The 13,652-nt window shown below is 40.9% G+C and overlaps 1 protein-coding gene across 1 annotated transcript in view; it reads left to right on the forward strand.

The window, feature by feature from the left end:
* LOC124596088 overlaps positions 1-8,560 on the forward strand; it is a 147,553-nt gene extending 138,993 nt beyond the window's left edge. Inside the window, exons 7-8 of the mRNA XM_047135082.1 lie at positions 1,206-1,377; positions 8,194-8,560. Coding sequence (XP_046991038.1) covers positions 1,206-1,377; positions 8,194-8,276 — 255 coding nt within the window. The 3' untranslated portion in view covers positions 8,277-8,560. The remainder of the gene's footprint in view (positions 1-1,205; positions 1,378-8,193) is intronic.
* The last annotated feature ends 5,092 nt before the right edge of the window (positions 8,561-13,652 follow it).

Genomic DNA, 13,652 nt, shown 5'->3' on the forward strand with positions numbered 1-13,652 from the left:
CTGTCGTAAGGCACCGTCTGTGTGAACAAGGACATTCCTTAAATGGAGTGGCTTACGCAGAGTCCATACCTGAACCCAATGGAACATCTTCTGGATGAGTGAGATCGTCGATTTCACTCCAGACATCAGACCTTCTCTAATTTTGGCTCGGCCTAGGCTTCCATTTCCACACAGACATTTGGACGCCTCATTTAAAATGTCCTCAGCAATGGTTTCTTCATTCAAGGGTGCTGTGTCAGGAAAATTCGGAGGGAGAGCCAAAAATTTGCTACCCTGAAGAAGCAGCATGTGTGGCTTTATCCTGTTCAGAACGAGGTGGAGCGTTGACGCCGAGCATACTCATCTCCGTGGACAACAAAGGCTTGACAGTTTCTTGTAACTTTGTCAACAGATTTCGGTAGTAAGTTTTTGTGACAGTTTTGCCCCCTTTAAGCGTATTCTATTAGCAACACACTATGACAGTCCCAAAAATCACTCAACATCGCCAGGTCTAATGATGACTGAATTTCCAGCTGGATAAGCAGCGATGATTCCAAGTGTTCCTACTACTTGCTTTGCTCTTTTGTCTGGAGGTCATAGTCGTATATCCACCATTTCTTCGTGGTGATTATGTGAGTGAGGAGCCACCTAGATTGGTCTAACACATCAGCAGCCTTTCTGGTGCCACGGTTTGGGGGGGGGGGGGGGGAAGGGGTTTTTTTTAATGAATGTGTGTACTCGTGGAACTCAGCTGGTGGCGGCCTTTGCCATGTTCAAAATTCGTGCCAGATTTTCAAAACTGGCCCATGATTAGGTTTCAGTTTTATCTGTATAGCCTCGGCGCTGGGATTCGAGCAACAGGGCGTCCGATTCTACTGCAATCCTCGGTTCTTCACAGAGAGATGGTGTGCCACTGCTTTCTTCGTCGTTAAGACGTGTTTGGCCACACTGGAGCCTCTGTGTGATCTAACCGCTGTTCAAAATGAGTGCACAGTGTGGCCCTACACTTCCATCGACTCATCCTGGATTCTTGCAGGGTTTTTCCTGTTCAACGCAAGGTGTCACTGTGCAATTTTATCTCTGTAATAACTCAAACACGAAGCGTTTCCATAGAATGTTCAAATGACATTTTCCATTTGATTTGGTGTGGGGTGTATACCCCCACAACTTGTCCAAAAAAATTTAATACACAGAATGTGAGAGTGATAATATTTTGCCTGTCTTAGGAGATCGTCCACCTCCATCACAACGAACGCATTACCACCATCGAAGAGAGAGGTACAGCTTTGAAGGGCACCTTGGTGATCAACAACATCCAGCTGGTGGAATCTGGAAACTACACCTGCACTCCATCTGAAGGCAACAGCTCAGCAACCGTCGCTGTTCACGTAGTACATAGTGAGTATGATACGCCTCACCACTCACCCTTTCATTATGCCCAGTCGCAGCATTGATGCCTATGGTCAAAACTCCACTCAGAGCCCAAAAATCTTCAGACACAAATTGCTGCTCGCTCCAAGGACGACAGCTATCTAACAAATAACTTGCTCAGAGCACTTTAGATACGGTTGTAGCCTTTAACCTTCTGGGAGAGCTTTCCGTCAAGTTCTTAATGAAGCATGAATAAATTTGTTGATGCCTTTTTCGGCAATTTACTTTGGCCCCCTCATAGGCACTCCGGTTCATTTCAAAGATATTAGAAGGACCACTGACAATATTGCTGTCAAAAAGGTTTAATCGGAATTTAATACTGAACTTGGCTCGGCTTGGGCTTCCATTTCCACACAGATGTTTGGACAACTCATTTAAAGTGTCCCCAGCAATGGTTTCTTCATTCAAGGGCGCCGTGTCAGGAAAATTCGGAGGGAGAGCCAAAAATTTGCTACACTGAAGAAGTAGCATATTGTCTAAAATATTTTCATAAACACCTGTGCGTTAATTTTCATGATGACTGACTTTTAGGCTATGGCACGACTATGATAACAGTTCCACCGCCTCCACAAGGTTTGTGTTGTTTTAGAAGTCTGCCTGACTGACAGCAGAAGTCCCTTACGACAACTGACAAGTATGCGGCCTGATCTCACTCGTTTTCCTCCACTGGTCAGTTTTGATAGAAAATTCGTCTGTGGTGTTGGTTCATAGTGTCTAATTGTACATATCTACAGCGGGACATCACACAGCGCTTTTCGTAGGTGGTCCCGAGATGCTGACCACCCTGTATCTTATGAGTGCCATACCAACCAGAGCAGAAGACCTTCAAAGTACATCTAGGAAAGTACGACACCACGACCTACTGCTAGTTTTGGGAGACTGTAATGTACCGTAAGGGCGAAATAAATGTGAAAGAATATCAGGGAGATACGCATTACGTGAAGAAAGCAATGAGAATGGAGATATTTTTTATTAGTTTCTGCTAGAAATAATTTAGTTATCAGGAGTACCTTTTTCCACACCAAAGAATACATCTTGGCTCATGGATGTCAGGTGTGAATGGAGTAATTAACCAAGTAGTCCATTTGTTAATAAAAGCACGATATGCCACGTCAGTCATAGGTGTACAGAGTTGCAGGGGCCCGAACTCTGATCCTGAGTACTACGCTGTGAAAACCATAATGAGAGGGAAGTTAGCTGTAATACACGAAACCGTAATAGAAAAAGCAACTTCGCATGCAGAGAAACTGACGGCCCAGGAGCTGTAAAAATACAAGAGCTTATACAAGGGAAATTTATTAAATCTCAACGAATACGCCGGGCAGAACATATGGTGAGAGATATCTTGACAGTCAATGAGAAAACAATGGCAAATCAAGGTAGATCGAACAAGACCGAGAAAGTGGTGGAAGGTACAGGAGAAGAAACAACTGGGATAACAAGAAAAGAAAGAAATGAATGGTGTAATGATGAATATATACTGGCAATAGAACGTAATGATGCAGGAAAACTGAGAATGCTACAGAGCAAGACAAGAAGAAATGAGATGTATAAAGAATTAAGGTATAATGCTCATAGGATGTGTAGGAAAATGGAATGTTTACATGCAAATTTCAAGAGATAGAAGAAATAAATCAACAGAATGAAACAAGGAGTTTCTATCATGTAAAGGAGAGATGAAAAAAATCAGCAAAACGCAAAATACCTATTGTTAACAGACCAGCATTGTATAAATCGCTGAAAGACTTGGGCATCTATGACAAGCTAAGAAGGTTAGTTGAGTTAACAATGAAGGACAGAAATGTAGAAGTAAAAGTTAACAAGAAAATGACCACGAGCTCCAAATTTACGAGTGAGGTGAAACAGGATTCGGGTCTCTCTGTAGTTCTGTTTAATTTAGCACTGTATAGTCCGATGCAAAAAAGTAGATAAGTATGCTGTTGTTGTGGTCTTCAGTCCTGAGACTAGTTTGATGCAGCTCTCCATGCTACTCTATCCTGTGCAAGCTACTTCATCTCCCAATACGTACTGCAGCCTACATCCTTCTGAATCTGTTTAGTGTATTCATCTCTTGATCTCCCTCTACGATTTTTACCCTCCACGCTGCCCTCCAATACTAAATTGGTGATCTCTTGATGCCTCAGAACATGTCCTACCAACCGATCCCTTCTTGTCAAGTTGTGCCACAAACTCCTCTTCTCCCCAATCCTATTCAATACTTCCTCATTAGTTACGTGATCTACCCATCTAATCTTCAGCATTCTTCTGTAGCACCACAAGGCTTCTATTCTCTTCTTGCTCAAACTATTTATCGTCCATGTTTCACTTCCATACATGACTACACTCCATACAAATACTTTCAGAAACGAGTTCCTGACACTTAAATCTATACTCGATGTTAACAAATTTCTCTTATTCAGAAACGCTTTCCTTGCCATTGCGAGTCTACATTTTATATCCTCTCTACTTCGACCATCATCAGTTACTTTGCTCCCCAAATAGCAAAACTCATCTACTACTTTAAGTGTCTCATTTTCTAATAATTCCCTCAGCATCGCCCGACTTAATTCGACTACATTCCATTATCCTCGTTTTGCTTTTGTTGATGTTCATCCTATATCCTGCCTTCAAGACACTGTCCATTCCGTTCGACTGCTCTTCCAAGTCCTTTGCTGTCTCTGACAGAATTACCATGTCATCGGCGAACCTTAAAGTTCTTATTTCTTCTCCATGGATTTTAATACCTACTCCGAATTTTTCTTTTGTTTCCTTTACTGCTCGCTCAATATACAGATTGAATAACATCGGGGAGAGGCTACAACCCTGTCTCGCTCCCTTCCCAACCACTGCTTCCCTTTCATGTCCCTCGACTCTTATAACTGCCATCTGGTTTCTGTACAAATTGTAAATAGCCTTTCGCTCCCTGTATTTTACCCCTGACACCTTCAGAATTTTAAAGAGATTATTCCAGTAACATTGTCAAAAGCTTTCTCCAAGTCTACAAATGCTAGAAACGTAGGTTTGCCTTTTCTTAATCTAGCTTCTAAGATAAGTCGTAGGGTCAGTATTGCCTCACGTGTTCCCATATTTCTACGGAATCCAAACTGATCTTCCCAAAGGTTGGCTTCTACCAGTTTTTCCATACGTCTGTACAGAATTCGCGTTAGTATTTTGCAGCCGTGACTTATTAAACTGATAGTTCGGTAATTTTCACATCTGTCAGCGCCTGCTTTCTTTGCGATTGGAATTATTATATTCTTCTTGAAGTCTGAGGATATTTCGCCTGTCTCATACATTTTGCTCACCAGATGGTAGAGTTTTGTCAGGACTGGCTCTCCCAAGGCTGTCAGTAGTTCTAATGGAATGTTGTCAACTCCCGGGGCCTTGTTTCGACTTAGGTCTTTCAGTGCTCTATCAAATTCTTCACGCAGTATCATATCTCCCATTTCATCTTCATCTTCATCTACATCCTCTTCCATTTCCATAACATTGTCCTCAAGAACATCGCCCTTGTATAGTCCCTCTATATACTCCTTCCACCTTTCTGCTTTCCCTTCTTTGCTTAGAACTGGGTTTCCCTCTGAGCCCTTGATATTCATACGAGTGGTTCTCTCTTCTCCAAAGGTCTCTTTAATTTTCCTGTAGGCAGTATCTATCTTACCCCTAGTGAGGCAAGCCTCTACATCCTTACATTTGTCCTCTAGCCATGCCTGCTTAGCCATTTTGCACTTCCTATCGATCTCATTTTTGAGACGTTTTTATTCCTTTTTGCCTGCTTCATTTACTGCATTTTTATATTTTCTCCTTTCATCAATTAAATTCAGTATCTCTTCTGTCACCCAAGGATTTCTACTAGCCCTCGTCTTTTTACCTACTTTATCCTCTGCTGCCTTCACCACTTCATCCCTCAAAGCTACCCATTCTTCTTCTACTAAGCGAGGAACAATAATTATGAAATCTAGTCAGTTATATGTATACACATGTGATACTGCAATTGTGGCCAGAAATGAACGAAATATGGAAGCAGAAGGAGCAAAAAGTGAACTCATAAACGAAAACGAGATCAAGGCTAGATGAACACCGTATGTGCTGAAGGTCTTTAATAAATGTTTTAAAGCTGTCAGCTCTTTCCATTATTTAGGTGTCCTCTTAACCAACGATAATAATATGAGATAATGTGTTAGAGAAAAGATACAAGCAGGAAACTAGCCTATTGGGCAAGCACACAGGTATTCAAGAATTCTCTAACCGCAAGAACAATTAAATTAACCCTTTCAGACCCGCTAGCTACAATTGTGTACATTAATCATTACTGTGTATTAGTGGCAACAGAAACATTATTCCTCAACCGAAAACTCATTTACACATTTGTGAATGTTCAATCTTTTCATCACATACAATTGCCTCCAATTGTCGGGAATCCCTATAAAAATATCAACACGTGAATGCAGCAATGTGCAGCAGCTTATGACTGTCAGAATACAAGGAATTTGTTGGTTGTGTAACTGAACATTATTATTATGATAATTATTGAAAGATCAGTCTATTTATTACAGTACTGAATATTTCAATTTTTATTATTTTTGTCCATAAAATGGTGCGTTGTGTACGAAGTATATTTTAAAAATGGGCACATATAATTGTATCAATCTTGCTTATAAAATTATTTAAAAAATCACTTTAAAGGGTGAGAGCATAAACAAAAATTTTCCTTATTCCAGAAAAAAAATTAAGGTCTGAAAGGATTAAGAGTATACGATTCTCTTGTACACATGGTTGTTACATATGGGTGAGAAATGTGGACTATAACAGGAGCATATTTGAACAATCCAAGAGAAATTGAAAGGTAAATCTTGTAAAGCTGTAATGGAGCCATGAAAGAGGCAGTGTGTTAGAGTAAGGTTTAGCCATGAAATACAAGAGCTTATACAAGGAAAAGATGTGGAGCCCTTAGTGTTGAGTTCCGTGTGCAATTAACAGAAATCAGAAGCAATTAAAGGAAGACAGGGCAAAAATCAGGGTTTAAACTGACAGGCAGCAAACCACTTGTTCTAAAGCAGTGGCAGGAAGCATTTCTGTATCTGTGCAATAAAAATAACCTATCTTCGACGTACGTCTAATACAAGCAAGTATGGAATTTAAAAAAATGTTTCAAATGGCTTTGAGCACTATGGGACTTAACTTCTGAGGTCATCAGTCCCCTAGAACTTAGAACTACTTAAACCTAACTAACCTAAGGACATCACACACATCCATGCCCAAGGCAGGATTCGAACCTGCGACCGTAGCGGTCGCGCGGTTCCAGACTGTAGCGCCTAGAACCGCTCGGCCACTCCGGCCGGCCAGTGTGGTATCACTGGCATTACTTTCACGCTTATTAACATACTTCGGGGTATTATGCAGTGGTCGGATGTATTTTATATTAAAACCCAGAGTTTCGTCCCAGTCTGCAGAAGGCTTCTGTGGGGGTTGTACCCACCCTGGCTCGCTACTGACAGAAGTGAAATTCGATGCGATATTGCAATGCCTGTGTTAACCCGAATTACGATGCAATGTCCGCAGGAACATTGCATCATAATTTGAAATAACACAGGGACTGCAATATCATATTTATCTGTCGACACCGGGCGAACGGCTTTCAAGCATACGTAGTGGATGCGCGAGTACATGTTGCAGACACATGGTTGACGACATATGCAAGTTTGAGTCTAGTCGTGTGACGTACTTGGAAGCCAAATGGTAAGGCGATCTCTCACGATAAGCGGAAAATACGGGTTCGAGTCTCGGTCCGTCACATATTTTCATCGTCATCATTCCATTATACAGCTGACGGTTGTTCACAACTGGGAATACATTTTAAGAAGTGAAATTCTGTTTCCACGTGCTACCGCGCAGAGGCGTGGCCTCATGTGGTTTGAATACTCTTCAATTGGTCGTTGTCGGCTGCTGTCGTCCGCTGTTGCTATTGCCTCGTGGTCACCATGGGGAACACATCTTCTTCAGCATCAGATTTCAGATGTCATTCAGTTTTATAACTTCGTCCTTTCGTTTAAAGTAGCTTAGGTGGTCAGATATTTCTATGTCCGACTGCAGAAAAAGAGAAATAGACCGATCAGCTGGTGCAGAACACGCACTGCAGCCAGCGGACCGCCGGATACGTTTTTATAAAATTCAGGTAATTGGCAGCCAGAAGCGGATACCATGGAAAACTATATAGGGAGCAATAGAAGTTGCTAACCACCCCAACAATCTTGATCGAAAGGAGTAGGGTGTACAATTGAATGATATCTGGATTCCAGTGCTGATAAAGATGTGTACAGTATTCCACCAACGGGTCGAAGTAACAGCGCACGTCAGTAACAGACTCCGACCAACTGAGCTCGTGTATTCCAAACAGGTAACGTCACGCCTCTGTACGGGAGCACTTGGAAACGGAATTTCACTTCTATTAACAGCGAACCAGGGTGTTCATCCGAACTTCGAGGTAGCTACAACCCCCACTGAAGATGTCCTCCGGAGATGCGGACGAAACATTGGGTTTCATTCTGAACTTCAACCGACCACGGTATAATAGCCAGGAATATAAGGGGCGATCAAAAAGTTTCCGTTCGAAGGCCACACTAGCCACTTTCCTACATGTCGGTGCTTATATACCCGCACCGGAGTCGCGATGCGTTGAGTATACGCTGTAGCGTTGTATTCAAATAGAAACTTCTTGATCGCCCCTTATATTTCAATAAGTATGATATTTTCTGCTGTAAAAGTTTACTGTGGCTTTTTCAGGGCGACTTCAAGCTGAAACTAATGATCCAGAACAATCATCTGTGAATGTGACTCTCAACGATGTGGAACCTCATACCTACTGAGGAAGCCAGGAGAAGTGACGGAAAGGAAGAGAGGGTTGATGAGAACGAATGAAGAGAGGGCTGACTGACTAAACTACGAGTACAGTGGTTGGTCAAGTAAGTCCTTGCGACGCAAGAGTACGCAAACAAACTGCAAGTATTGGTAATACACACAGAAAAGGAAAGACTCATGTGGATGAAAGGAAAATAACTGAGGCAGAATGAAAATGAACGCATACATAGCCTCGTGTAATCGTTTGTATCTTTAGCATTTTGGTTATAATAAAATTTCCAATTTCTGTTCATCTAGGTATTTTTAGTAGCAAATTATTTGTTTCTCAGCGACAAGTAGATCTGCAGGTTTTCTAATGACAGCCACCGCTGACTGATTGTTGCTGCTGGTTGGTTGGTTTCGGCAGGGGGGTGGAGGGGATTAAACAGTAAGGTCATCGGTCTCATTGGATTAGGGAGGACAGGGAAGGCAGTCTGCCGTGCCCTTTCAAAGGAACCATCCCAGCATTTGCGTGAAGCGGCTTAGGGAAATCACGGATAACCTAAATCATGATGGCCGGACGTGGGTTTGAACCTCCGTCCTCCTGGAAGCGAGTCCAGCGTGCTAGTCACTACGCCACGTTATTCGGTCATTGATGCTGTGTTAAGACATATATGTACACAGGGTAAATATTAATAAACCCGACAAACTGCAAGGACGGATTCCTGACTGGAGACGGAGTAAAAAAGGTCCTATGAACATGTGTTCGGAAATTCATCGTTGCCACGGTAGATGGTGCTGACGAATGACAGTGTGGCGTGTGTTCCTTGTGTATCCCAGGCTGGATGACTGATGCAGTGTACTGTAAGCAGTAGTAAGGTCTGTATTCATGGAGGGAACAACCAGGGATGGTGCTTGTGCAAGGCCAAGAAGATGGAAACGGCCGAGAGGCAGCACAGCTATACCAAAACAAGTACCCCCACAGACACCAACCACATCACACAATATTTCATGCCCCTGTCTGGGCGTTTGTGCGATCATGGGTCATTCCAGGCGGACGGAAATGCAGGGAGGCGGTGGACTATGCGTATGCCAGATTAGTAGGACCGGGTTCTACAGGATATTGGGACGAACCCTAGTAGAAGCTCCAGGTAAGTGGCCCGTCAACATGGTACAAGCGTAAATACACACACCATGTATATATATATATATATATATATATATATATATATATATATATATATATATATGTGTGTGTGTGTGTGTGTGTGTGTGCGTGCGTGCGTGTGTGTGTGTGGTTTGTGAGATCCCTACTTAATGATTCGGTTTGTTAATTTGTTACATAACAATTGAAATCGCTAAGACTATGATTGATTAGATACACTAAATTTCTATGTATCACAATCCAACCAAATTATTAAAATCCTGAAACTCAAACATTAGTGTTCAAGAAACAAAAAGTGACTCGAGACTAACGTAAACACCGCTGCAGTATGAGAACAGCATACATGGTCAAATCTATCCATCTCGCAGTTCTGTCGCGCCTGTTTGACACGTTCCAGAAAGAAGAGCAGAAAAATAGAAGGTGAATATGGACTGTGGGAAAGGAATCAAAGAGGAAGCCGCCTGGTAGAATTTAGCACAGAGCATAATCTAATTATCGCTAACACTTGGTTTAAGAATCACGAAGGAAAGCCGTGTATATGGAAGAGACCTGAATACACCGACAGCATTCAGCCTGATTGCATAACGGTAAGACAGAGATTTCGGAATCTGATTTTAAACGTTAAGACATTTCCAGGAGCATATGTGGAGTCAGCACATTTGTTACGAATTGTAGATTAAAACAGAAGATATTGCAAGAAGGTAGGAAATGAAAGAGATGGGGCCTGGATAACTTGAAAGAACAAGACGTTCTTGAGACTTTCAGAGGGGGCGTCAGGCAACGATTGACTGGAACCGGGGAGAGGAATACATCAGAACACGAAAGGGTAGCTTTAGGAAATGAAGTAGTGAAAGCGGCAGAGGACCAAATAAGTAAAAGACTTCTGTTACAAATCCTTGGATAGCACAGGAGATACTGAAATTGATTCATGAAAGGAAAAAGTATAAAAATGCGACAAATGAAGCAGGCGAAAAGGAATAAAAATATCTAAAAAATGAGACTGCCGGGAAGTGCAAAATGGCTAAGCATAAATGACCATAACAGTTAATGCGAGGATTTAGAAGCATATTTCACTAGGAGGAAGATAGATACCGCCTACACGAAAATTATAGAGACCTTTGGAGAAAAGAGAAGCAGCTATATGAATATCAACAGCTCTGATGGAAAACCATTACCAAGCAAAGAAGAGAAAGCTGAAACGTGGAAGGAGTACATAGAGGATCTATACAAGGGAGATCAACTTGAAGGCAACACTACAGAAAGGACAGAGTACGTAGATAGAGATGACATGGGAGATATGTTACTGTGAGTAGAATTTTGCGGAACACTGAAAGACCTACATCGTAATAAAGCCCCTGAGCCACCACTGACAAAGCTACTCCATCTGGCGTGCAAGATGCACGAGACAAGCGAAATACCCTCAGACTTCAAGAAGCACGTAATAATTCGAATTACAAAGAAGGCAGCTACTACCAAGTGTGAATATTATCGAATTATCAGTTTAATAAGTCGTGGTTGTAAAATATTAGCACGAATTCTTTGCAGAAGAGTGGAAAGACTTGTAGAAACCGACATCAGGGAAGATTGATTTGTATCCTGAGGGTATTGGGAACACGTGAGGCAATACTGGCTTTACGACTTCTGTTAGAAGATAGGATAAGGAAAGGCAAACCTACGATTATGGCATTTGTAGACTTAGATAAAGCTTTCAACAATGTTGACTGGAATACTCTCGTTGCAGTCCTGAAGCTATCAGAGGTAAAACAAAGTTTCAATAGGCTATATATAACTTGTACAAAAACCAGACAGCAGTTATAAGAGTCGATGGGCATGAAAGCGGAACAGTGGTTGAAAAGGAAGTGAGACAGGGCTGTAACCTATCCCTGATGATGTCCAATATGTTCACTGAGCAAGCAGTAAGGTTCTTTGAGGTTTGCCGATTACATTCTAATTCTGCCAGAGACATCAAAGGACTTGGAAAAGGAGTTGAAGAGAATAGACACCATCTTGAGCAGAGGATAGAAAATTAACATTAACAAAATAACAAAAAAGGATAGTGGAATGTAGTCGAATTAAATTAGGTGATTCTGATCAGGAAACATACAGCAGTTGATGAGTAATAGATAAGTTTTGCTATGTGGGCAGCAAGGTAACTGATGATGGCTGAAGCAGAGAGGATATAAAGTGTAGACTGGAAATGGCAAAAAAATTGTTTCTGACGAAGAGAAATTTGTTAACATCGAATACTGATTAGTGTTAGGAGATTCTCTGTGAAGATATTTGTCTGGAGTGTAGCCATCTATGGAAGTGAAACATGGACAACAGTTTAGACAAGAAAAGAATAGAGGATTTTGAAATGTGGTTTACAGAAAAAGTTGAAGATTAGGTGGGGAGATCATGTAACTAATGAGGAGATACTGAATAGAACTGCAGAGACAAGAAATTTGTGGTACAACTTGACGAAAAGAAGGGATCGGTTGATAGGACACATTGTGGGACATCAAGGGATCACCAGTATAATACTGGAGGACGTGTAGGGGGTAAAGGTCATATAGGAAGACCAAAAGATGAACACAGTAAGCAGATTCAGAAAGATGCAGGTATCAGTTCGGAGATGAAGAGGGTTGTACAGGATAGAGCTGCATCAAACCAGTCTTCGGAATGAAGACCACAACAACAATAACAACGCCACCTCATCTGTTGCTGCTTCATTTCGATCTTTGCCTACCTCCATTTTCGCAATTTCATAGTCTTCATCCTTAATCCTGGATGTTTAGCGACGTTGTGTGGATCCATCCACATTAAAATTACAGAAGGTACGCTGTGGCCAATAGTCTTTCTATTGTAAAATTGAGAAACGATTTTTCATCTGGCCAATCCTTCAGGATGACTGCAGAGGGTGGCTGAGAACTCATACCCAAAGTTGAAAGCAGATGCAAAATGTATTTAGTGCCACGTAGATAACCACATCTTTAAACATGAACTCATTAGTGACATAGGAATGTTAATAAATCATAGAAACATAAAGTTCATGGTCAACAAATTGGTTACAGTTGTAAAATGCTTTTACTGACTAAAGTGTTACACAGTGTGTCACTATACACCAACATGGTTTCAGGATCTTAGCACGATCGTTAGCTGTATCTGAAATCCAAACTAAAGCGATAGTTATAAAAATTAAAAAAAATTCAACAAATTAAAATTTCAAAGTCTAGTAAGCACTTTGTATGAGTAAATGATTTCAATAAAATAATCGTACCCATTAATTTCAATTCATCCTTAAGAAATGTGAAAATGATTATACATTGCATTCTATACAAGTCATATTCAAGACCAACAGCGAAAGGGGCCACTGGATGGGCACTTTGATTCACTTTCTGACTCTGCCAAAGCTAGAATTTCTCCCACTACGGAGTAAAAGAATGGGACCGACAGTCAAACTTGCCTCTATTATTCCACTGTAATCAATCTGCCTGTTGGAACATCCTACAGGAGGTTCACTACTAAATTTCGTTAACGATACAGAAGCAACCAACTATTAACTAATAAACTGCATACTCACATGAGTACTCTATAACACACACACAACTCCTAAGAATCAACAGTGAAAATTTCAGTCCTAAGTCCCATGCAATAGTGTACATTAAATGCACAGTAATATTTCATACATACATTTAAATAAAGAAAATTTGCAATCATAACTTCAAGAGAGGTCCCCACACAGCAGTTCACATTGGTAAATTAACCTTTCAAATTAAAATTGAAAAATAATATTTTAGTGCAAAATGAAATTAGAATTCACTTCAAAATTCAGAGTATATCACATAGTATCAATAGAATCATCGAAAAAGAAATTCAGTGCCACAAAATTATCTTCACTTAATATGGTTGTTCATACACCACCAACACTGCAAAGTCTGACAAATACCTCATCATGTTCATGGCGCAGAATATAACATTCCCTCAAAACATTTGGGTATACCTTAAGTATCACTTAAACTAACAGAGAAACCTCAACTTGAATTACAAAATTTCTCAGATGATACTTGAATGCCAGTATTAACCAATTTAGAGATGAAACTTGAATTTTCGTCTAATATGTCACAAGCAGATATGTTAACTATTTCTCTCACTTTGTAAAAAGTCTCCATATTTGCTACTTTATGTACAAATAAAAAAGTAAGTCACCTGTGCAACACATTCATCTTATAAAAACTGTGAGAAACAGTGGGATCTTCAC

This window comes from Schistocerca americana, chromosome 2 (assembly GCF_021461395.2).
Source record: "Schistocerca americana isolate TAMUIC-IGC-003095 chromosome 2, iqSchAmer2.1, whole genome shotgun sequence".
In the NCBI taxonomy this organism is placed as follows: Eukaryota; Metazoa; Arthropoda; class Insecta; order Orthoptera; family Acrididae; genus Schistocerca; species Schistocerca americana.